The sequence below is a fragment of the Squalius cephalus genome, assembly GCF_949319135.1.
Source record: "Squalius cephalus genome assembly, chromosome: 16".
Classification (NCBI taxonomy): Eukaryota; Metazoa; Chordata; class Actinopteri; order Cypriniformes; family Leuciscidae; genus Squalius; species Squalius cephalus.
In genome coordinates this window covers 6,903,190-6,928,896 of record NC_137137.1, presented here as the reverse complement: position 1 = coordinate 6,928,896, position 25,707 = coordinate 6,903,190, and the positions used below count along the sequence as shown (strand labels likewise).

At 37.4% G+C, this 25,707-nt stretch overlaps 1 protein-coding gene across 2 annotated transcripts in view; it reads left to right on the top strand.

Annotated features, from left to right (window-relative positions):
* med27 (mediator complex subunit 27) overlaps positions 1-25,166 on the top strand; it is a 64,229-nt gene extending 39,063 nt beyond the window's left edge. Inside the window, exons 5-8 of one of the 2 annotated variants that reach the window (XM_079896068.1) lie at positions 17,354-17,461; positions 19,809-19,850; positions 21,910-21,987; positions 24,583-25,166. In XM_079896068.1, coding sequence (XP_079752194.1) covers positions 17,354-17,461; positions 19,809-19,850; positions 21,910-21,987; positions 24,583-24,717 — 363 coding nt within the window. In that variant the 3' untranslated portion in view covers positions 24,718-25,166. Of the gene's footprint in view, positions 1-17,353; positions 17,462-19,808; positions 19,851-21,909; positions 21,988-24,216; positions 24,399-24,582 lie in introns of those variants that run through there. The other variant, XM_079896069.1, reaches the window with a different exon arrangement.
* Positions 25,167-25,707: the final 541 nt, after the last annotated feature.

Genomic DNA, 25,707 nt, shown 5'->3' with positions numbered 1-25,707 from the left:
CAAATTGTCAGGGCGGGCTTTATACGATGATGGACAGATGAGCAACGGTAACGTAATCACCTACGTCACCAAAGAGTGCTTGATTTGAATTAGTTTACAACAAAGACGAGTGCAGCTGGAGAATTGAGATTTCACGAGTTCACATTTACAAATAAGTCAGATAGAATAAATGCATATATGACGTGCTGTCCGAGGGCTGTGGGCTCGGTAGCCATACTCCCCCGTGTTCCTGGTTGTGAGAGAACAAGACAAGAGTGAGGATTCGGGGTGGTGGAGGGATGCTGAAAAACTGTCAAGGAGTGTTAGGTAAGTTGACAGAGTGAATATGCTTCCTCATGCTGATATAGGGTAACGTTAGACATGGTATTGTTTGATGACAAGTTGATATTGGATTGATTATTTGTACGTGCTTCTCCCGAACTTTGTTTATGAAACATCATGTGTAGATTCCGCCATCGCGTCTGTTATAGAAGATATCCACAGCGCATTCATTTTAAAAGAGGAACAGAGAGCCGCGACATTTTGTTGGTTGAAAATATGAATGAAGAACATGCGTCATTTACTCCGTTGCTCTGATTGGTTGTAGGTCTATCCAATTGAATGCAGAGTTTTTTTTTTTTTCTGGTTCGGTTGAGACACGCCCCATAATCAAATCTCTATGGAGCAGTCTCAGACTCACATTCTGACTAGAATATGAGTATGACGAAGTCAGGCTATATCTCTACTGGCAGTATGAGGCGATTCCTTAACCCTACAGAAGTTGCACAGGTTGTCCAACTTCTCCAGGATGGCACATCCACACGTGCTGCAGCAAGAAGGTTTAATGTGTCTCCCAGCACAATCTCCAGAACATGGAGGAGATTTCAGGAGACTGGTGGTTATTCTCGGAGAGCTGGACAGGGCCGTAGAAGGTCCTCAACCCATCAGCAGGACCGATACCTGCTCCTTTGTGCGAGGAGGAACATGATGAGCACTGCTCGTGCCCTACAGAATGACCTCCAGAGGGCCACTGGTGTGAATGTCTCTACCCAAACAATCAGGAACAGACTTCATGAAGATGGCCTGAGGGCCCGACGTCCTGTTGTGGGCCCTGTGCTCACTGCCCAGCACCGTGGAGCTCGACTGGCATTTGCTCAAGAACACCAGAATTGGCAAGTCCGCCACTGGCGCCCTGTACTTTTTACAGACGAGAGCAGGTTCACCCTGAGCACCTGTGATAGACGTGAAAGAGTCTGGAGAAGACAAGGAGAATGTTATGCTGCCTGCAACGTCGTTCAACATGACAGGTTTGGTGGTGGGTCAGTGATGGTCTGGGGAGGCATATCCATGGAGGGACGCACAGACCTCTACTGCCTAGGAAATGGTGCTCTGACTGCCATAAGGTATCGAGATGAAATCCTTGAACCCATTGTCAGACCCTACGCTGGTGCAGTAGGTCCTGGTTTCCTCCTAATGCACGACAATGCCCGGCCTCATGTGGCAAGAGTATGCAGGCAGTACCTGGAGGATGAAGGAATTGAAACAATTGAATGGCCTTCACGATCCCCTGACTTAAACCCAATAGAACATCTATGGGACATTATGTTTCGGTCCATTAGGCGCCGCCAGGTTGCTCCTCAGACTGTACAACAGCTCAGGGATGCCCTCACACAGATCTGGGAGGAAATGCCACAAGACACCATCCGTCGTCTCATTGGGAGCATGCCCCGACGTTGTCAAGCATGCATACAAGCTCGTGGGGGCCACACAAGATACTGAAAAGCATTTTGAGTTGCAGAAATTAAGTTTTTGAAAAAATGGACTAGCCTGCCACATCTTCATTTCACTCTGATTTTAGGGTGTCTACACAATTGAGCCCTCTGTAGGCTGAAAACTTTTATTTCCATTAAAAGACTTGGCATCCTTTTGTTCCTAAGACATTGCCCTGTCGTTATTTGTATAGATATCCAACTTCATATTGAGATCTGATGTATCTAATGTGGTTGTTTAAAGTGCTCCTTTAATTTTTGTGAGCAGTGTATATTGGGTGCATGACACCCCTGATTCCAACATTAAGTTGTCACCACAATGGGTAATTTAGATCTTTTTGTCAATGGTACACTATATCAGTCTCCTAGTAATGTTTTTCACCTCTACCTAGATGCTCTGTAGCCTTTTTGGTCTGAATTATCACATTTTGAGATGATGTCAGTTGTCAGTTGGGTCATTCACACCACACACCATCCCCCTTACCTTTGAGACTTCCTCTGACACTTCTCTGCTGCCGTCATGTCTTTTGGCACCGCTGACTGAGAGGAAAGAGAGGCTGAGATCTTGGCAGTGTTGCCAGGAAGACTACAAATGCCCCTTCCACAGCAGTGGGAGTTCAGTGGTTCACACCCACGGGGCATGCACTTCCAGATGGCCCAGTTGGCAGGCCGGAGTGATCTGTCACCGAGGGGGCTAAATCGCTGCCAGGCCCTTCTTCGGACACGCTATTCTGCGGTGTTCAACAAAGCGATCAGCAGGAAATGTCCTCATTGTGATGGACGGTTTGTGCATGACATGAAAATGAGGATTATAATACAAAAGTTTGAGAGGTTTTGTCTAATTCTTTTTTTAGGGATGCACCAAAATGAACATTTTGGTCTGAAACCGAAAGTTCAGGATACTCTTGCCCGAAAACCGAAATAATAAATAATCAATTAATGAATCAAACTTGTTTAATAATCAACACTCAAATAGCTAAAACTGAGTTGTACAAACATTTAAATTGCGCATAAGGCATTTTTTTTCATCAACTTAAGTTACAGAATTGTTTCGAATCCAGTTTGTTGGTGAAATATTAACATTTAAATGAAAATAAACTGTAATACTTGTTTTCATTTATTCAAGCATAGGCTACGTTAAATAATGAAGACATCACTAAAAGGTTAAGTAAAAATCGAATGAATATGTAATACAATGCATATATTCTGCAAAATGTTCTTCTCTAGAGTTATTTTTTCTGGCTAACTAATGAGTTTAAAGACATTGAAAAGCTTTCTTGAGGTAAATGTAACGTTAAGTGACATTGTACAGCCGACAAGCTGTTTTATTGACGTCTTTCCCCGGTTGAAACACTGATTGAGTGATTACATGAGACAGGATTCATTTCTGTGAATGTACCTTTCAACACTTGAACTGAGGCGGTTACAGTGATCTGTCCCGCCGTATTAAAGAGCGCCAAAACTACATTTCTTGTTTGAATTTCGTAATAAAATCGAAAGAATTTTAAAGTTGAGACTTTGCTTCATATTAAAAGTAACAGAACGCATTTTTTAGCGATTATTGGATGGTAGACGCGCTACAAATGTTTAGTAAAGTTTTTTGTTGCATCAATAGAAAACAGCACAGACTAAAAGATTTAAGAAACCATATCATTACCGATTAAAATCGAGAAATTAATATTGTCATTCCAGAGCTAGTGTCCACACACAGCTGACGTTTAACTGTTGTATGCACGAAACAGACACTGAACACAGTCAAAACATGGCATCAGAGAATTTTATTTTATATTTTATTTTATATATTTTTATTTTATTTTAAATTGCACATCAAGAATCGAAACAGTCCTTTTATTTTATTTATTTAATTTCAACCCACTAGTTTATTAGAGGTATTATTATTAGCTTGAGTTCCTGTCCCTTTCCTGCAAATGGCTGTGAATGGAAGGCATGGTAAAAAAAAACATCTTAGTGTGGTACACATCTGCAATTTATAACAAAGGGCAATCAATCCACAGCAGAGCTGCATCTCCTTAACATCAGTTTGTAAACAGGCACGGCTTTGCAGAGTGCGATGGCATTAATTGGAGCACGGGACGCCTCTCTACGGGCATATTCTGCCTAACAGCCTTGCCCCACAATAATTAGGGGATGTTAATTAGCATGGAAAATGCATCTTTCTCAGGCCCTCTACCTGCTTTTCTTGGCCCTGTAATACCGTTAGCTTAACCTCGTACCCTCTTCCATGACAGATATTAACTATATGCAGGAGCGTGACGTACAATATAATTTTTATTTTTTCATCCAGAGTAGTGGAGAGATGCATTTTAGATCTAATAAGCAACTTTGAAATGTGCTGCCACAAACTGGTGCTTGTCACTCCTGCAGCGGTCCGGATCAAAGTGAGTTATGAACGTGAATTGTCCCTCAGGGTTTCTGCTTGAGTTACAGATGTAGAGTGTGTATGGAAATGAACATGCGTATAGGCACTTGCACAGAAATGCTTTTAACTGGCTTCAGTAGAATATACAGTTGTTGTTTTGTTTTTGTGAAGCCTGTGAACCGATGGTAGTGAACTGTAGGTTCCAGAAAGGTCTCCTGTCATACTTATTCCTACTTCTGCATCGCTGCGTCTTTGTTTACCTCTCTTCTACTTCTACTGTTATTTTATTTATTTTATATATGAAGTGAAGTCAGCTAAAATGGGCCACGTTTTGGTAAATTACTTATAATACCATTAAATAAGCTATGCATGAGATTATTATGATATTTTTATAAATTAGCATGGGTCTCTTAAATATATATATATATATATATATATATATATATATATTAAATGTGAAAAAAGTATAACAAAGGTAATTTCTGATGAAATGATTTTATTTTTAACAGTAAATTGACACTATTGTCTTTAGTGTGCCATAGCAACACTATAAATGTATTTCATTAAATAGAAAGTTAAACAAATATTCCATTATAAAATGCAATTAAAAATTAACCGATCATGTTGTATAGGTGTGTGTTTCTGTGCATTAGTGTCTTTTGTGTGCATGTATGTGTGTATGCTTGTCAAATATTTGTCAAACATTGTTAAAGATTAGAACATATCAATTTCTGTGTAACTTATGTGTTAAAATGTGTGTATATGCAGCCCATTTTAACTTAACATGCCATTTCTACCTAAAATGACCTTTTTCACAAAGGTTTCTTTTTTAAATTAAACTTTTTCATTTGAAAGAGCATGTCAAAACATTGTTCATAAACCTATGCTTTGTTGGTATGCTTACTTATAATTGCTTTAGTACCCTTATTACTGATGAATGAAATTTACTATGTCAGGCTCACTTTCCTTACAATTTCCCCGACAAGCTTCATGTAACACTCTGCCCTGCCCGCCTTAAAAAACTCAGACCAATCAAAACTATTGTTACATGTCAACAAGTGTTGAAGCAACAATTCAAGATCAGTTATTGTGATTGGCTGTAAAAATTTAAAGATATATGACGCTTAGCCCATTTTACTTGATAGCCCATTTTAACTGATTTCACCCTATATATATCAATTAATACTTTTATTCAGCAGAATGTATAAATTGATCAAAAATGACAGTAAAGACATTTATAATGTTACAAAAGATTTCTGTTTCAAATAAATGCTGTTCTTTGGAACTTTCTATTCATTAAAAAGAATAGAAAAAATGATCACGGTTTCCACAAAAATATTAAGCAGCACATCTGTTTTCAACATTGATAATCTAAAATGTTTAATGAGCACCAAATCAGCATAACATTTCACAATATTACTTGGTAATGCAGTCTTGGTAAGCATAAACGAATATATTTTTTTATAAGTCTTACCGACCACGAAGTTTTGAACAATGTTCATGGGAGTCGTATTTAAACCTCATTTAAGTTTAAGTCGTCCGTATGCGCACCGCAGCTCAATGTGTCAGAAATGCATGCGCTAGCTGCTACACCATGTGACTTTCTCTGGCGACTTCCCTTCTTGTTCCCTTGCTTTCTCTTTCCACCTTGACTAAATCATTCTGCTTTGTTGTGTCTGGCTTTGGTCACCTCAAAGGTTCACAATGGAGCGGAGTCAAACAATTTTTTGTTAATTGAATTTTAAAGTGACCTTGTTCTGCTATTGATCTACATTAAAAATGTTTTTTGCTGCCACGACAGTCAAAACCTTGGGGGCGGATGGGCGTGCGAGTATTGACGGTATTCCGGAACGACCTCTGAGTGGGGGATTGTGCTGATGAGGACAGACCCGGCGTGAGGTGGAGAGGTCAGAGCTGGTCACACTCAGAGAGGTGGAAGAGGGTATTGGAAGACACCCCTCTTTGCACTCAGGGGCGTTGTGGTGTGTCAGCTTGTTTCTCGTGTTGCTTGATGGTACAGTAAGCTTTTGAAAGCTAATGAGGTGAACACTCTCAGAGACCTCAACAGTGGCATTCAGATTCCCAGATTGTCAAAATAGTGCAATTTGTGCACCTCAAAATCTGTTGATCTGACATTTTTTCCCTATAAAAACAGCTCCCCCAGTGCTATTTGGAGTGCAGTGCCAACCCTGTTAGCTATCAGATGAGATGCCACCTTTACCCCTGCCATTAACATGCTTTTTCAGGGATCGGATCACAATTGTATCGCATTTGGACTGTTCATGGACTGATTCTGACCACATTTGTCTAAGTCAAATAATCATTATCCATCACTTTGACGAGGTTGTACATTTTCCATCAAGTCAAGTCACCTTTGTTTATATAGCGCTTTTTACAATACAGATTGTTTTTAAAGCAGCTTTACAGTGATAACAGGAAAATGATGCAACAAAGTTTGTTTCTAGAAGAAAATAGCCTCATAGTCCAGCTTAAAGAGGTGGTATAATGCCCTTTTCACAAGATGTAAAAAAATTCTTTGATGTCCCCAGAGTGTGTATGTGAAGTTTTAGCTCAAAATACCCCACAGATATTTTTATATAGCATGTTAAAGTTGTCACTTTTTGAGGGTGAGCAAAAACGCACCGTTTTGTGTCTGTTCCTTTAAATGCAAATGAGCTGCTGCTCCCGGCACAGAGGGTGGAGCTTCAACAGCTTGTCATTTTACCTCACACAGATATGCACTGAAAATTTCAAAAACCTTTAGCCTTTGATGTTCAAACCGGAGTCCAATGATAGTTGATGAATTTATGGAGCTGATGTGTAGTTATCTTCTAGTCATTGATTAGCATATTCTGTCTTGATAATCTATAAATTGTGTTCAGGGGGCGGGGTTTATGTAAATTCTAGGGTTGGTGATGTCACTACCCCGGGAGGAATGTTGTGTAGTCCCTACCAGTCGTTTGTTGTAGTCCTTAAAAAGCAATTTCTTTAAAAGCAAATATCTCCCTTTGCTTTGAACTTTGAGCGTTGTAACTTTTCAGATGTTGTTTATGCTCAAACAGCAACATTACACACTAACTAAAGTTAGAAAAGTGAAATCATAATCAACCATCCCTTTAAGTAAGTTCAGTGATGGTTCATTTTTGTTGTAAAAAAAGTTATTAATTTAGTTAATTTTTATATATAGCCGCTCTGGAGAAAACCGTGAGGTCATTGTCCAGCTCAGTTCAGTTCTCATATATGGTCTCAGTGCAGACAGATCAATAATATTGTTGAATATTAAATGTCCCCAACTAAGCAAGCCAAAAGCCAAAGGTGACATCATGCTCTATTTGTGTTGCAGGTTCTTCTCTCTTTTCTTTTCTTTTTTATATTCAGCCCTTGCAATGTGAAAAAAGACAACAGGCGGTTTGCCCCCGGGATCTGGTCATCGCTTTTAATGAACACTATCCCATGAGTTTTTCCACTGAACTACACTTGGAATCTCTCATTTCTCTCCCCGAATCCTCCCCACATCTCTCTGGTCTATTTTTGCACACTTTAAGCCTTTTTCTCCTTGTTTTTTCACTTCCAATCCCTTCTAATGTGTTTCTAAAGTAGGGACATGCAATATGCAAGATATGAAATATATATGTACTGTGAAATAAAATAAAAATTGAGTAATAAAATGACAATACTAATATTTACATCTTAATTTCCATTCATTTCCATCAAGCTTTCTGTCAAAATGAAAAACAGAAAACATTTTTGCTTTGTGTCTCTTGTTTTATTATTCTGTAAATGGCAGAAACATTCCTGTTAGCACTTAGTAGCATTTCCCATTATGTACAAGAATGTGTGGTCGGATGCAATTGATCTAAAGAATATTCTGATACTGTTCGGATAAAAAAACACATGCTAATGGCAGATGTAAAAGGAGTCGTATTTTCCCCAATGCTGATGAAGTGCATGCAGACATGTTTTAGAAATGAGATGAAAAGCATACAGCAGAACGCTTCGGCTGAACATGAAACTTATTTTAGTCTCGAGCAACTTGAATGAGGATCCATTTTTCTCAAAGGAGAGGTCATGGAGAGCAGGACGCTTGGCCACGTTCTCGCCTGGCTTCTTTCCTTCCTTGTTCGCAGCTGATTTGAGATCTCACATGTTGCTTAGAAACTGTTTCTTTTTTGTCCAATCTCTTAGTTTTTGCCACTTTTCCCCTCCCTATCCGCGGCCCACTCTCACTCCAAATAAAAAAGTACCATCTGCCGCCATTGCGATCCAGTCGTTTGGGGATGCACTTAAGATCAGCTAATGAACCTTTTCAGGACGCCCTGACGCTTACCACACTCGAAGTCAACTTCTTTTCTTCCTAGTATTCATGTTCCTTTGGCCCCAGGCCAGCAACTTACTTTCCAACTAGCTTGTAGCTGAAAAGAATGCCCAGAATAGCTATTGACGCTACTAACCGGCTTCACACACTAGGGTTACTGCGAGGGATTTGGTGTTTTTTGTTTCTTTATTTCTTGAGAAATTGCTTGAGTCGCATTTGCCAGCTACTATTTACAAATTCTCTTGTGCTGAAAAGTTCAGGTTTGATGAGAGCAAGTTATGCTTTTTGAGGTTGTTTTTCTTTAAGCATGTTTTGCATCAGCCATTTTGACATCAGTTGTGTGAAGATGGGAGATATTAACGTCCGTGTAGAAGGATCAACTGTGCTTCTCTGTGCAAAACTATTTTGTTTTATCATGAACAACAATGCTTAGTTTGACGCATGAAAAAAACTCAAGTGATTTACCAGGTACAAAAATCCAGCATGGATACATAAAAGTCATTTATAATTGAGAGATCTAGAGATGTACATTTTGAAAAGATCTTGCTTGGATAAATCATTACTTTTCCATTAGGTTTAAAAAATAATAATTTATCTGACACGAACTGATTCACAGGACGCTTACAGAATTATTTATCAAGTAATAAGCATTGAATGTTTGGCGTATTGTATCCACAGCTTCTTTTGGAAACATTTTGTGGTAAGAAATAAAAAGACAAAGAGGAAAAGTTACTCAGCATGTGGGGGGAAAAATATGTGTGTGAAGTTTGTGTGAAGTTCTGTGCCTCCCCCGGCTAGTGATCAGTGGTCGTTTTATTGCTTCAACACTCAGCAGGACTCTCATGAAAAGAGAAGAAAGACCAGAAGGCAAATTCACTCTATGATAATCTAAATATCTAAAACTTTTCCCAACACTTTATTTTATTTTGTTTTATTTATTTTAGAATTATTTATATGTATTAATTGATATATACTGTAACTCCTGTTGGACCATTATATTCTCATAGTTTATCGTATCTTATTTTATTTTATATTATTAAATGGTTTTTAATTTAATTAATTTTTTTCTTTTAGAGAAGGCTAATTTATATTTATTCAGTTGTATTTCACTCATGTTGTTGGATTGAAATCATGTTCTTGCATTTTATTATTTTATTTTATATTTTTATATTTATTTATAATTAGCTAAAACTTATTGTAGAACTTATATTATTTAAAAAAAAAAAGAAATCTCTAAAACAATCATAAAATGTTTCTCAATTTATTTTCTTATTATTTTTTTTACTTTTTGCTTTTTTGGTGTTTTGTTTCCAAAGAGTTGCGTAATACTCATTATAGTATATATATGTGCTTGTTTTTTTTGTTTTGTTTTGTTTTTCCATATACTAGCATTCTTTACTAAGTGCATGTTTATAAGGAATTCATTTTCAGTGATCAAAAATAACTTAAATGCTTTCGTCTTTGGGCATCCACCCTCTAAGTTGCCTCTCTGGCTAGAAAAATAATATTTCAATTTACATTTGGGAGAACTATGACTTTAAAGGCTGTCAGGGGTAATGGATTCAGGCTGTGAGTGCTGGTGTCGGCTGCCAGCGCCAAGCGGCTCCGGGCACAGGCCAGGCGTTCAGCTACTCTGACAGACATGAATTTAATAAGCAAACCTTAAAGCGGGAAAAACATGTGTTGCGAGGGCTCGCGGAGTGCGAACGTGTCTGAATGAGTATTTCTGCTGGATCTCTTGACATGATTGATCAGACTTTTTCCCCACTGTCTTGTGTATGTGTGTGAACTTGCCAGTGTACCATTCTCTAGATATCTGTATACTTGTCTGCTTGATGTCGGGTGATTGAAGGAGCCTCGTGTGGTAGGGTATTTAAGGGATATTTTCCTAAAAATGTTCATCGACTCACCCTGTTGTTCCAGACCTTTGAATCTCTATCTATCTATCTATCTATCTATCTATCTATCTATCTATCTATCTATCTATCTATGTCTATCTATCTATCTATCTATCTGGCTATCTGTCTGTCTGTCTGTCTGTTCATTCTACATGTATTCCCTGTATATCACGCTTTCTTTGTCTAAGAATGTAAGCATTTGTTTGTGATTTTGTGTATTTTTTCTTTCTTTCTATAGTCTGGTTTTAACACTAACAGAATAGACCAAAGTAGTATTAGGCTACTGTAATTATTTGCATACATTTATACATATATTTGTTTATCAAGTAGAGCTTTCATTATTCCTTGATTAAATTCGAGTTCTCGTTTTTAAAAAATCCTCAACTGCGATTTACCCGTGTTGATTAAAGCTACAATATGTACAAAAAATTCGCCACTAGGGGTCGCTAACCTCTTACAATAACAAAGGCGTAGGTTGATGACGCAGTGATAAGTGAAATGATGGTACTTTCATGCTGATGGATCTAATATTGTTTTTGGATGAGTGAAAACATTCATGTTTTTTAACATGACTGTGGTATGAAGCAGGTCGCGATTGCTAATGAGAGACAGATATCGCGAGTCCTGCGGATATAAAGGAATAAGGACATTTAATTCTACCGAACTGCCAGCAAGTGCTGAATTACTGCTCACACAGGTCAGTTTATCTGACGAATTAAACTTGTGAGGTAACGCTGCGCTGTTTCATTTGGTCTAACGTTACACTATCATTCTAAACAGCATTTGACAGTCCCTCCAGGATTTCACGATTTTTTTTTTGTGATTTTTGCGATCAAAATGACTGATTTTGTGGTGTAATTTCCAGAAATTTGTGAAAAAATTTGCGATTTTTAGATTTTATAATTAGGACATCACATTTACCATAAAAGTATTATGTCAGATGCACAATAGTCATACATTAGCCTGACTACGTCAGACTTCCTACTTCCGCTAATTTCATTTCGCTCCTGTAGTCAGTCTGAGATAGCAGCGTATCTTTCAGTTTTCCACCGGCCTGAAAACAGCCGGGCCAATCAACGAACAGAGGGCGGGCTGAGAGCCGTGACGTAGACGCTGATTGTACCGTGGTGGATGCGTACTTGCGTAGATTTACTTCACATAATCTGCAAAAGTCGTTCACAGCCATGTTCACTCCGGTATTTCACTCGATGGTTTAGTTTTTGCATCATACATGTGTTTACAGTGGAAGTTAGATGCGGCTGAGCATGCGCATAACACACGCCATAACCAAACGTTATGTGATTGGCTTACGGGTAACCAATGATTTTAAACTTCAGACAAGCGCCCCCCCGCGAGAGAAAACACTTCTCTATTATGCTATTCCAGACTCTCTCTACGAAGCAAAGTGAAGTAGCAGAGTCTGGTATTACCAGGCTAGTCATACATGACACAAATCACAAACAAAATGCATAAAGCTTGTTTATTTTGGTCTAATCAAATTCTCATCAAATTAACTTTTAAAACAACCTATGGGCACAACCAGGAACATCCAAGAAATGATTTAAATAATCAAGTAAACACTCAGTAATGAAATAAGAACAAAGGAACAAATAACAAAAAGAAACAAAACAGGACAAATAAATACAAGGATACAGTTACAAACAGTGGATAATTTACGTTTTTTTTTTAATTGTGCTGTAGCTATTGTTGTTGCTTGATTAACATTAACAACACTGACAACAGCAGGTAAATTAGGTTACTGTCACTTTAAGACCTACTACAGTAATGACAAACGTCCCAATCAGTTATTACTGATAGTTTTACGTAAATACTCGCCAAGATTAATATTTTGAAGTAATTGTTGCTATGTGTATTTGTTCAAGCGCTATAAAGAGAATTTACGCTGACAGGCAGTGACACGCAGTCAGTCACACACACGCACACGCACACGCACGCACACACACACACACACACACACACACTGCAGTCAGGCAGTCACTCTGTCAAAACAAAACAATTTACCCCCACTCTCGTGCAATATATCAGAATATTGCTTAGCCCGCTCCTTGGCGCTTATGTGAGAGGGCAGGTGAGACCATAGGGGTGAGACAAATTTTCTTTCGCCATGTTTCTGACAGACCGCTCACAGACATCACGCGTGCGCAACATCTGTATCCACGTAAAATGCATTGAAACTTTAATTAAACTAGAGATATTTCAATTGGGTGATTATAATTTAATGTTTTGTGAGGTCTTTTTCATTTTTGTGATTATTTTGCGGTTAAATTAGGAATTATGCAGGATCGCAAAAAAATGCGACAATTTGTTGATTTTGCGTTGTATTCAGCGATCGCGGAATCGCGAAAAACTGGAGGGACTGATTTGAGTGTGTTGAAAGTTATAATGCCATTCTATGTGTTAGTTTATTTGCTATATGAGACTAGCAGTAAGCTAGATCAACATTATAATAACATACTGATCATATTCTAACATTTCATCATGTTTAGCTATATAACATTAATTTGTTTTATGTACATTTGCTCACCTGTCTGATAAAGTACATGCAAAAGCGGCGTGCCTGTCAAGTTGTGAGTCGTGAAGCTCTGTCAAGTCCAAGTTAGTCGCGGACGTGGAGCTCTCGGCATCTCGAAAGCGCCACGCTGATATTGATCTCCGTTTAGTTCTCCTTTTGTCACAAAGTCTGCTTGCCATGGTCCATAATGTTTGAACGAAACAACAACAGCGTGCATTTAGATGTTATGCACTACGCAGTTGTCAACGTCTGTCGCCATGGTTACTATGGCAGTACAAGCGGAAACCAGGGATAACGCGGATATTACGTCATTGACAGGCGACAAGTGAACAGGCACGGGCACTTTTTAAAATTGTGAATTTCTCTGAATTTACAAATTCTTGGAAACGTTTAGGATAATGGAAGTACACAATTGAAAGAAATATATAACACTGTGCAAGTGGTTTTTGGATCTTTTGATACAAAATTCTTACATATTGTACCTTTAACATGCAAAATACCGGAAGTGGCGCATTCCAAGGATGAGAAACCGCATTATTAGACCATTTTATAAGGCTGCATGATATATTTAAATCAATTTAAAATCATGATATAGCATAATGCTATTGTAAAATCACAAAGTCTGCGATTCGTGTTTCATAGTGAAGTGTTGCGGTGTTAACATTTACATGGGTGGAGCACGTCTCAGCATCTCAGTTAATAAACTCCATCTCATATGCTGTGAGTTTGGGTTGCTTATAACGTTCATCGGGGAACGCAACCTGCTCCATTTCACCAGATTTGTAACATAAATCACTTATAAATCTACGCCTGTCACACGGGGCTGGGGTAAAGCTACGCGGTATGTGTGTGTAAAGGTAGAAGATGATGAAGATGAAGGTAAACAGGTAATATTTAATAAATCCAACAGGTTATCCAAAATGAACAGAGCAACATACAACATATCCAAAACTGATGACACTGAACTGAAACCGAACATATATACAGGTGATAATGATGATAAAGCTGAACATAATTAGTGTCTGTCAGTGTGACACAGGACAATACATCAATATGTTTCTAAACTGTTGTTTATCGTAATTTCAAAATAAAAGTGTCAACCCTCGCTCTGAGTTTGCATGTTTTGATGTCCACATGTTCTTGTTCAAGAAATTACAGTGGCTGTAGCATTTCTATTGTAAAGAAGTGGCCAAATATTAAAGATTAAGTGGACATTTGAATTAAATGTTGTTTGGTGAAGATTAAACACGGATTTGATCTGCTGTAAAGTGTAGCAACATCAATCACCATATCCTTTTACTGGATTATTCGTCAAAATAATCAACCTATTAGGCCTACGCGATTATCAAAATAATCGTTAATATCATCCCTCATCTCAAGACACTTTTCCCCCCAATATGCTCTGGAGTATACAACTACTTTAAAGTACCTTGCTTAAAAACAATAACCATTATGTGGTATAAGAACATGAAAATCACTAAATACCATAGTATATTTCATAGTACCATGGCATTACATTCTGATTGTATGATGCAATGATGTCGCGAAGTACTGTGTGTTGTAAGCAGTGTTGTTGTTGTTAGCTAAAAATATAAAAAAATTGTTTGGTTAATTGAAATAAAGCTGATATAAAATTATATAAAATAATAATATTAGAATTAGTAGTACTAAAAAAATACTAAAACTGAAATATCTAACTAAAACTAACTAATAAAAATGACAAAAGCACATAACAAAATTTGTATTTTTTCATTAAAAAATTACAAAATATCAAAATGAAAGCCAATTCAGAATAATAAATACTATAATAGTATGTGAATAATACAAAAAAACACTGGTTGTAAGGGAAATTTGGTTGAAACTTACTTAGAATGCTTTTTATCTATCAGTTTGCAGGCCACATTTACATACAGTAGTGAAGTCTGAGAAAGTATATCTCCATTTCTCCCAATGAGAATCTTTTGTGTAAGAGTTTTCCAATTACCAGGTGTGGGATTCTGTGGCAGTGACATCTCCTTCAGCGGATATGGTTTGTTTTTGCAATCGGCTCTTTCACCCAAACAACAAGTAATTTCCTATTCATATTTGTATTCATGTATGCATAGAACCGTACTAGACTCTGTCGCTGGACTTCAGTGACATTTTTGCTTTTCTTCATTGACTGCAAGGCAATCCATCCATTGTAATGCTTGTGAAGTCTCATTTTAATTATTTTTTTTCTGTCTTTGTTACTGGGCTTTAAAGTCATATAGGCATATAGTTCATAATCACATTGTAATATACATTATATAGATTATTCACCCGCTATATTGCTAAATGTACCCTTGCTTCGCAGCATAGTTAATGATAAATATGCTAAAGCACTCCCACACATTGATGTGATTGGTTGCAAGGTAGTTTGTGATGTAAGAACATCACAAACTACTGCAGGTTCACTGCAGTTTTAAGGAGAAAATACTCAGCAATGGTGTTGACTGATGAATTTGCACATGCAAAGCATATTAAAAACACCACATAGACATATAAACAACATTAAAAACTTTATTTTCACCACAGAGGGCCTTAAAGATGGTAAATTCAGCTCTGCCAAACTAATATCCCTCTTTATAATTGCAGTCCCTTCCATATTGCATTATTGGTTTGGCATTTATAAAAGTGGAGCACTGAGGAACCTGAAAACTCTTCTATGAATCCAAAATAAGCTGATATTTCATTTCTTCTGATTCCAAGTTCCTTTTTATGTCAAACTTTGTCACTCGGGTGTTATTTTAGCTGAACTTTATCACGCTGGTCGCCATTGTCCCTCTGTTTTTTAGACCACCTGAGCATGTTCCCCTTCACAGCCAGTGGTTGGGTCAAATCTACCGGCCTGTAAAAACCTCAGAGGGGCCATAAAAAGAACCGTCACCACCCTGCCAGCATTCAGACCTGGCCCAGCCTTACCCAGCATCCCTTACTGTGCCTGACACATAAATTATTCAGCAAGTGGGGCTCAGCCGAAACATATTGCTGTTTTGTTCTCGGGACAGTGTTGATGTTTGAACAGCTTTGGCAAATACACAGAGGGCTTGATTTGGAGATCCTCACCCCTCTTCCTGTCCGTGCTGTACTGTATCTGTCTTTCTCTCTGTGGTGTGCCTAGCATGAAAGCTAAGTGAATGTGAGGATTTAAGAATGCTATACTGGGATTTCCTCCTTTGCCTTAGATTAAACCCATTTTAAGCCTGAAGACTCAAGAGAAACCCCTCCTGACAGCAGATGGTTTTAGGCTGGTGTGTGAACTTTTTTTGGCATTAAGGAAAAACTAATCCTCTGACGAGAAGAGTTTTGTGCTGTATGTTTTAGAAATTGAGAAAAATTGGCCATTTGCAATTCTAAATTAAAGATATTTTGGTTGAATAAATGATTAACTACAGACACCTTTATGTCCCAAGGGTTAATTTTTATTACGATACATTATTTTTGTTTAATGAAGTTCATGTTAACTTTTTATCAACGTATGTATGCATAGATATTTTTTCTTTTGTAAAATATGTAAATCCATCATAAAAAAATTGCTTTTTATCATTTAAATTAAGTATGAAATAATCATAAACCATTTCAATATTTATTGTGATCCTGTTTGTGTTTTACCCAAATTATGACTGGCCCTCACTTGTGGCGTCATTTCCATCACAACGAATGATTTTGCCACTAATACAGTTTTATCAAAAGTAAATGGTTTCCATGCGGTGTCAGTAAAGAGCATTCTTGATATTGGTATATTGATATTGAATTAGAAATGTTTATACGTGTTATGTAAAGAAATATGTGACAAAAATATCAATTTAAACATCGATAACACTAAGGGTACAACACAATAAGGTCTCATTTGTTAAGATTAGTCAATGTATTAACTAACATGAACTAACAATGATCAATACATTTGCAACAATATTTATTAATCTTTGTTAGTGTTAGTTAATAAAAATCCAGCTGTTAATTTATGGTTCATGTGAGTTCACAGTGCATTAACTAATGTTATCAAAAACGACTTTTGATTTTAATAATGAATTGTAAATTTGTTAACTAATTAAACCTTTTTGTAAAGTGTTAACTAAATATCTCTCGTGAACAGAATATTTTTATTGTTTGTCATTTCCAGACAAGCTATAATTTTCTCAATTTATGCAAAAACAATTTACTTTACATAAAAAGCTAGCTATGATATTGTCCTTAGCCAAAGAAAGGAGTTGGACATTTTATTTCAAATGTCGTTTCCACCACATAATGTTATCAGACATAAAACAAAGAAATGCACAATTTGAGATGTGATGGAAATGACCAGGAAAAATAAAATGGGTTAGAAGAAAATAATTTTTGTGAAAGCAAGAGGGCAAAAAGTGCCCGTGGTTGAAGAAACGCCCCCAAATTTCATCCACCCAACCTATCTTCTGTGCTAAAGAAACTAGAATGATCTCTTCTTTTTTTTCTTTCCAGGTCACACTGGGGAAGGTTTTGAAAGCCATCGTGGTTATGAGGAGCCTTTTTATTGACCGCACTATTGTCAGAGGTTTTCATGAGAACATATACTCTGAGGATGGAAAGGTAAAACATTTCATTTCATTCCATGTTTAAATCTAGTTTAAAACTCATCTTTGTCCATTTTATTCCAGTTGAACCTTCAAATTTAGCTTGAGTACTTCTGGCTTAGGTAAGGATGTGAAATCCCTGGATTTTTAGCTATTGATAAAAGTCTCTGCACAGCCGTTTAATAATTCACATGATGTGTTCGGCTCTCTCTTGAACATGAAAAGCATGTACGTATGCGTTACCCTCTATTCTCACGTCCCTCGTGTCAGGTTGAGCAGCGTCCCCTCATTCATTCTGAAGCGTTCTGTACGTCTCTGTGAAAGCCGCAACGTTTGAACACTCTTTGGTGACACTAATATGAGGTGGCCATCAAAGCTGCAGAGATGCTTGATCACAGTTAATTATGGCAGCGAATGTGAATCTTCTGAACTGCTTGCCAGGCCGGTTCTTTGTGCTGCGCGCCTCTGGGCCTCTGCGACCAAACGTGTGTGGTGAGCAATTGCATATTAACCTCTGCTGCTTCGCCAGAAAACTCGGACTGACAGTCGCAGCAACGCTCGCACCAGGATATCACTCGTGAGGCCTAAACCGCTCTCATTATGCCAGTAAAAACTCATTATTTAATTGCTGAATGTAGATGAGAGAGATGTACTTCCATACTGCTTAGTGCTTATGCAATTATATTTCAAATAGAAGAGTAGTATGCCAAATAAATGTTTTATTCTGCGTATTTTGGTAATAAAAATTACTCTAAATTATTATAACAATTGTAAATACAAATTATAATTATACATTTAAAAAACTCTGGCTGATTAAGTAACAAGTCGAGATTATAGCTGATATTAATTCCTGTTGCTTTGTCAAGCTGTAAATTGAGTGCATTGCATTGTGGGATACAGTATTATATGCTTTGTGTTCTGTTTTATATGCTATTCTGATATATATATATATATATATATATAGTCGTGAATGCAGCATTGAGAGTATGGTTAAGATGTTTAATGTCAATTCAAGGAAAGATATCTAAGCAATATTAGGATAATATTTGCAATAATATTACATGATGGCTGGAGATTTATATTCAACCATTTGTCTTTTGTCTTCTAGAAACACTAAAGAGTAAAGAAACAAGACTCTAGAGTTTAAATATCTACTTATCATTGGGAAGGAAACTCAACCTCTCAAGAACAAGTTAACAAACAGTAATTAAGTCCAGTTCATTATAGATTTAAGATTGTTGAGCTTTAAAATGAAATGAGCTCATTCTGCTTGTTAAAATGCATTTTGCTTATTTAAACCTTGGGTTGAGCAGAAATCAATCAGACTCTTAGACAAACTGCGAGAAACAAATCCTAAAGAATTCTGCCCAAATACTCTTTTTATTTCATTTTATTTTATTTACAGTTATCTGTATGAAACGCTGCAGACAACTCCAGCTTTTGAATCAACCTCAACGGTCATTTTGGGACTGTACGAGGCGAAGATTCAGGGCAGAATATCAACAGGCATTTTCTTTAAACCCCCTCTATGGTCCTTACAATTCAAACAATGCCACATAGCTTACCATAACCATATGCAAGAGGCCAACAGAGCCCATCTGAACCCCCAAACACAAAAAAGGGGAGAGGAAGGGGTAGGAGAAGGGAAACTATGCTATCAAAGTAGGGCTTCAAAGACGATCTCAGACATCTCTTGGGTAATTTTGCGATCCGGCATTCTTTTTACTTCAAAGGCCAGCAGTGTCTGGAGGTGGGTTTGAGGACAGAGGGGAGATAGAGTCTGATTTCTCTGATAAATGCTGACACCAGGCCTGTTTGATATTAGAATCAGAGAACATTTTGATTTGTTGTCGTCTTTGAAAACTCTTCTGATGACCTTCGCTCAACGGGTTGATTAGTGAAGGGTTTTTTCGCCCCCAAAAAACAGGCCTGATATCAGACGCAAGGCTATTCGTTACTGACCTTTAAACTGTCAAAGAAAGTGTTTAAGTTTAAGTCCTGCATATATTTATGTGCACTTAAAGGGTTAGTTCACCCAAAAATGAACATATCCACATCAGATGCTTTCTTAACTGTTGTTTTCTCACTACTGTCATTTTTGTAGTGTTTATTTTGTTACTGAGAGGAATTCACACAGCGCATATTAAAGTATACCGCTTCAAACTTATTTCAAACTTCTTTTTACCCCTAAGCAAAGAGCAAAAAAGAATTCTGCCGCGAGTCTATCAGGGCCTTAAGAGTAAGGGCACACTTGAGGGCAAAATTTGGGTATCATGCAATTACTTTGAATCCCAGGGAATAAGTATTTTCATTGATTTCATGGTTTAGTTTTCTGTGTGTCTTTTTTTTTTTTTTTTTTTTAGCTGGACATCTGGTCAAAGTCCAACTATCAAGCATTTCAAAAGGTGAGTAACGCAGCTGACATCTTAAGGCATCACAACAAACACACGAAACTCAGTTTAATCAACAGAGCATGTCTTTCTCATTACCCGTAGCATGTGTTGGGAAATATTGGCACGTAATGAAATGATCTTGAATTTGAGCCGCACAATAAATTAATAAATTAATTTAAATCGCATGTCTGTGAAATCCTAATGAGATCTCTCTTCTCAATGATGGTCGAATTTCTTGTCACCTCTCCACTGCCAATCCCTGCCTTTCATCCCTCAGACATCATTTGTCCCCGTGTTTTTTGATTTCATTTCACTCCAAGCCACTTCGCCCTCATTTGACAGCACCCTAAACATCCAGTCGTCTTCTCTCCACCCTCCCCGAATCTCATTAGGCTGGAATTAGAGAGCAGTCAGCCTCTGGGGCAGATGAAACTACGTAGTGTGGGTAATGCTGATGCACCTTTCAAAGAGAGGGAGAGAGAGGGAAAAAACTAGCTTTCCTTTCAAAGGAAAGAGAATGTGTATGATGAGCTGCCTGGAACTTAAAGCGAGAGGTTGCGAGAACCCGCTCGCATTGTAACTGAGCGCCTCGCATCTGCACGGGCTGATCAAAGCGCAGACCTGTTTATTTCTTTATTTCCCCGGATGTGAACGCTAACTCGAACCCAGGCTGCCTCAAACTGGAGGGACGGGCTGCCTCTCATCTTCCCCTCCCAGCTGTCACTGCTGTGTTCCCGTTTTCAGTCCTTGCTTAATTAATCGTTCTTTACTCCTCACATGTCCCCGCTGTCCAATAGTTTTCGCACAGATGTTTCTGTGTTTGTAAAAAGCATTACTTATTTTATTTTATTTTATTTTTTACACTTCAACAGTAACCATTTGAGGGTTATTTTCCCATGATGCAACAGGTATTAACTGGCCGGTTTCCCATAAGGACTCTGGTCAGCATTGGCATGTCTGATGAAACGATGACGGGAGATTGAAGTGGTTCGCTTTTTAGTCCCTTTCTATAATTACATTAGTAATGGAAGATGGGATTTTATGGAAAGTAATAAGGTTATGGTGTTCTTCTGCAAAATTGGACTTAAGAGTTAATCTGAGTGTAGGTAGATTGATCTGAAAATGTATTTTAATTAGGATTTCTTTATGTGCCCATGCACGCAAGGAAAAAAATATTAATTTTGCTCTAAGAAAGTAAAGTATATTTTTGGACCAAGGTTAATTTTATTATTGTAAATAATTGTAGAATAAAAAATGGAAAAATAGAAAAAGTACTGGCAGGACATTTTCCATTAAGTTTTACCCCAAAACAATGCAAAATACCGATAAATTATCTCTGAAAAATCAAAATGGAAAATACGAATTTCTGTTGATATTAAAAGTGTGTGAAATTTATTCAAATTCATAAAGGGTAAAAAGGTATTTACTGCTTCAGTACACATGAATGGATATGATTAAATTTGGGACATATCCTTGAAGTAAGTAAGTTAAGGTGTTTTGCACCACAAAACACAGAGCCCCTAAAGGGACATGATGTTGTAAAAAATGAGAGATGGGGGGGAAAAAATTTATTTTCAAACCTTTTGTATTCCCCAAGAAAGTTTGCGTTCACTCGCAAAACGTTTGCGTTCCCCTGAGAGACTTTGCGTTCACTTGCAAAAACTCAAACGTTTTGTGAGCGAACGCGAAGTTCCCTGTAGGAACACAAACATTTTACGAGCGAACGCAAAGTTCCCTGCAGGAACACAAACATTTTACGAGCTAAAGCAAAGTTCCTCGGGGAACGCAAAACAGCGAAAAATGCAATAACACTGAAATATAATTTTTCCTCCCATCTCATATTTTTCCCATCACCATATCTCTAGGGGCTCCGTATAGTTTAGTTTCACATAATCATTTTCAACCACCAATTACAGAGCATAAATATATCTTACTGGCTATATAACTATTTAAAATATATGTTATCTGTTTCCTCATTTCATTTTGGTTTTGTAAATGTGGGAGGTCATATGTTAATGCGCTCATTGTACACCTTCTGTTATGTTTCTCAGTGATCTTTTTGTTTTCTCAGGTCACTGATCATGCAACCACAGCCCTCCTGCATTACCAGCTCCCCCAGATGCCCGATGTTGTAGTTCGCTCCTTCATGGTGGGTATAGTACATTGCTTTTAAAATTATACTGACACTGTGCAAGAATTATGATTAAATTATTACATTTTGCCTTTAGCTGTGTGGTGCAGTTTAACGAGAGATTGTATTCCACATCGTAAGAATGCATGCAAGATCATGTTAGACCAAAAGCTGAAATTTAGTTTGGTGCACACTATTCTGTGAAATAGAATAGTGCTTGAGGAAAATAATTCCTGTAGCTCACTGGTAGAGGAAGGCAATAGAAACACCAAGGTCATGGGTTCGATTCCCAGGGAACACATGCTGAAAACCGATAGCTTGAGTGCACTGTAAATACTAGCTTTGAATAAAAGCATCTGCTAGATTAAATGTATATAAACCTGTCAAACTGTGCCCTGGAATGATAAAATTGTTGATTTTATGTTTGAAATCTTTAATAATTTCACAATATCGTGACTTGTTTATTTGTGTGTGATGTTAAGCATTGTGTCTGGTCCGTCTTTAAATAGTAAGCCGACCTCTGCTCTAAGCTTTGAAAAGAGTGGAGAGATTGATTACTTCTCCGTAAGATCAATGCGGAGCTATTCTGATCATGGCTGGAATCGTGGACTTTCTCCCGTATGCGGATTTAAAAACCCGCACCATTGATGCACTTCGCTCTGAGGCCATCCTGAGGACACTTATTTAGAACCTAAAAAAACATCATTAGTCTCTCTAAAAAATACCTTCAAGTTCCTTTTTGCTTTCTAGACGGACAGACATATTGATTGATTAATTGGATGGACTGACAGACAGACAGATACATAAACAGAGGCGGTCAGATAGGCTTAGCTTTAAGATCCTGATGGATGGATGGACGGACAGGTAGATATGTAGGTATATAGACAGACAGACAGACAGACAGACAGACAGACAGAGAGAGATAGATAGACAGACAGACAGACAGACAGACAGACAGACAGAGATAGATAGATAGATAGATAGATAGATAGATAGATAGATAGACAGACAGACAGACAGACAGACAGACAGACAGACAGACAGATAGATAGATAGATAGATAGATAGATAGATAGATAGATAGACATGGAGAGAGACAGACAGACAGACAGATAGATAGATAGATAGACATGGAGGGACAGACAGATAGATAGATAGATAGATAGACAGACAGAGAGACAGATAGATAGATAGATAGATAGATAGATAGATAGATAGATAGATAGATAGATAGATAGATAGATAGATAGATAGATAGATAAAGACAGACAGATACACAGATAGATAGATAGATAGATAGATAGATAGATAGATAGATAGATAGATAGATAGATAGATAGATAGATAGATAGATAGATAGATAGATAGATAGATATGGAGGGACAGACAGGTAGATAGATAGACAGATAGAGAGATAGATAGATAGATAGATAGATAGATAGATAGATATATAGATAGAGATAGGCACACAGACAGATAGATAGATAGATAGATAGATAGATAGATAGATAGATAGATAGATAGATAGATAGATAGATAGATAGATAGATAGATAGAGAGAGAGAGATAGGCACACAGACAGACAGATACACAGATAGATAGATAGATAGATAGATAGATAGATAGATAGATAGATAGATAGATAGATAAAGACAGACAGATACACAGATAGATAGATAGATAGATAGATAGATAGATAGATAGATAGATAGATAGATAGATAGATAGATAGATAGATAGATAGATAGATAGACAGACAGATAGATAGATAGATAGATAGATAGATAGATAGATAGATAGATAGATAGATAGATAGATAGCTATGGAGGGACAGACAGGTAGATAGATAGACAGACAGAGAGAGAGAGAGATAGAGAGATAGAGAGATAGATAGAGAGATAGATAGATAGATAGATAGATAGATAGATAGATAGATAGATAGATAGATAGATAGATAGATACAGACAGACAGAGAGATAGATAGATAGATAGATAGAGAGAGATAGGCACACAGACAGACAGATAGATAGATAGATAGATAGATAGATAGATAGATAGATAGATAGATAGATAGATAGATAGATAGATAGATAGATAGATAGATAAGATAAGATAAGATAAGATAAGATAAGATAGAAAGAAAGGATAGGCCTTTTGTGTGTGCTAATTGGAGTGTGAATAACAGGGAATCAGTGGAGGGCGGTTTGGGCCGACAGATGAATTAGGAAAGACAATGTGTCCTGACAGGTGCAGGTAAACCCCAACTGTGCTGAGCGTCCCAGTGAAGACGGGTTAGAGAGGAGAGCAGACACACTCCTCCTGCTGTTAATCAATGTCTAGTTGTGACTGCTGTGAGACCCCACAGACCCTCATGCTGCTCTCACACAACCGATGCCAGTGCAGTGAGGTCAGCCAACAGTTTTACAGCATTTCAGGAGGAAAACATCCTTATACTTTGCTTCATTTTGGCTAAAATGTGTCATTCAAGAGTGTTAATCAAGTCTTGTCTGCTTCCCATGAGGAATGCTATTTAGTTTTTGGAATTTTTAACCAATCAGCTCTTGAAGAAGAAAAAAAAAGGCACAAATATTTGTGTGTTGTTCTTTTGACCAGACCTGGTTGAGGAGCTACATCAAGCTTTTCCAGAACCCGTGTCAACGCTGTGGCAAGTTCCTGCAGGAGGGCCTTCCTCCAACATGGAGGGACTTCCGAACTCTGGAGGCCTTCCATGACACCTGCCGGCAGTGACGCTGTCCTGGGACACACAGGATTTTGGCTCGAAAAACTCAAAGATTCTGTTTCTAGCAGTGTTTTGCAGATAGCCCCGTTGTGGATAGTTTTATATTCATCATGAAGAGAAATTTTCCAGCCTTTTGATTTCCACAGCTTGGCTCCTCCCTCTTTTAGAAGAACATCATTCTTCAGATAGATATCACAATGTTTTTTACTCACATTTGTAAATAGGACATGTTAAATGCTGATGTGTTTCAGAATGTTAATGGCTAGAAGGCTATCTACCACAAGCTGGTCATAATCTTTAATGTTATAGGCTGTCCATTTTTTGACCTTTAAATAAACTTGACCTTTAAAAGCATTTGCTATTGTTTTTCCACATCTTGCCTCATAATTCTTTTTAAAACATGTGAGTATTTAGTATTATATACTATGTTTCTTTAATTAAAATATGCCTGCATATGATCATGATTTTTTTTATGGAAAATTCTTCAAATTTCTGCTTTTTAAATTCAGAAACCAGTGTGCAAATGTTCATGCAGTTCATAAAAAATGAACTGCAATCTAAAGTACATTCTTAGATGTGTATGACGCCAAAATCGCAGTTGCTTTTTCATTTCTTATCATGCAAGATTTAAATGGTGACAGCGGCTCTAGATGAGATGCTGGCTTTTGTTTTCTAACCTCGTCTGACGTGACTTCACTTTTGCAATGACATATTGTACATGCAAGTTTAAATTATTGAACATATTTTGTTTTAGGCATGAGAAATTCACTTTGACCACCAGTGCCAGAACGAAAGTGACTTTTTCCAAGACCTGCCATGAGTTCTGAGGTTGTTAGCCTGTTATGTTTATCTAGAAACCACAAGCCAATGTAGTCTCAACAAGGGTGTTTTTTTCTCATTTCATGTTCGTAATATGTTGTTTTATACACGTTAATTTAAGCTGTTTGTGCTGCTTGAATTTGATCTGTATGTAGCCACATAGATTCTTATTTGAACAT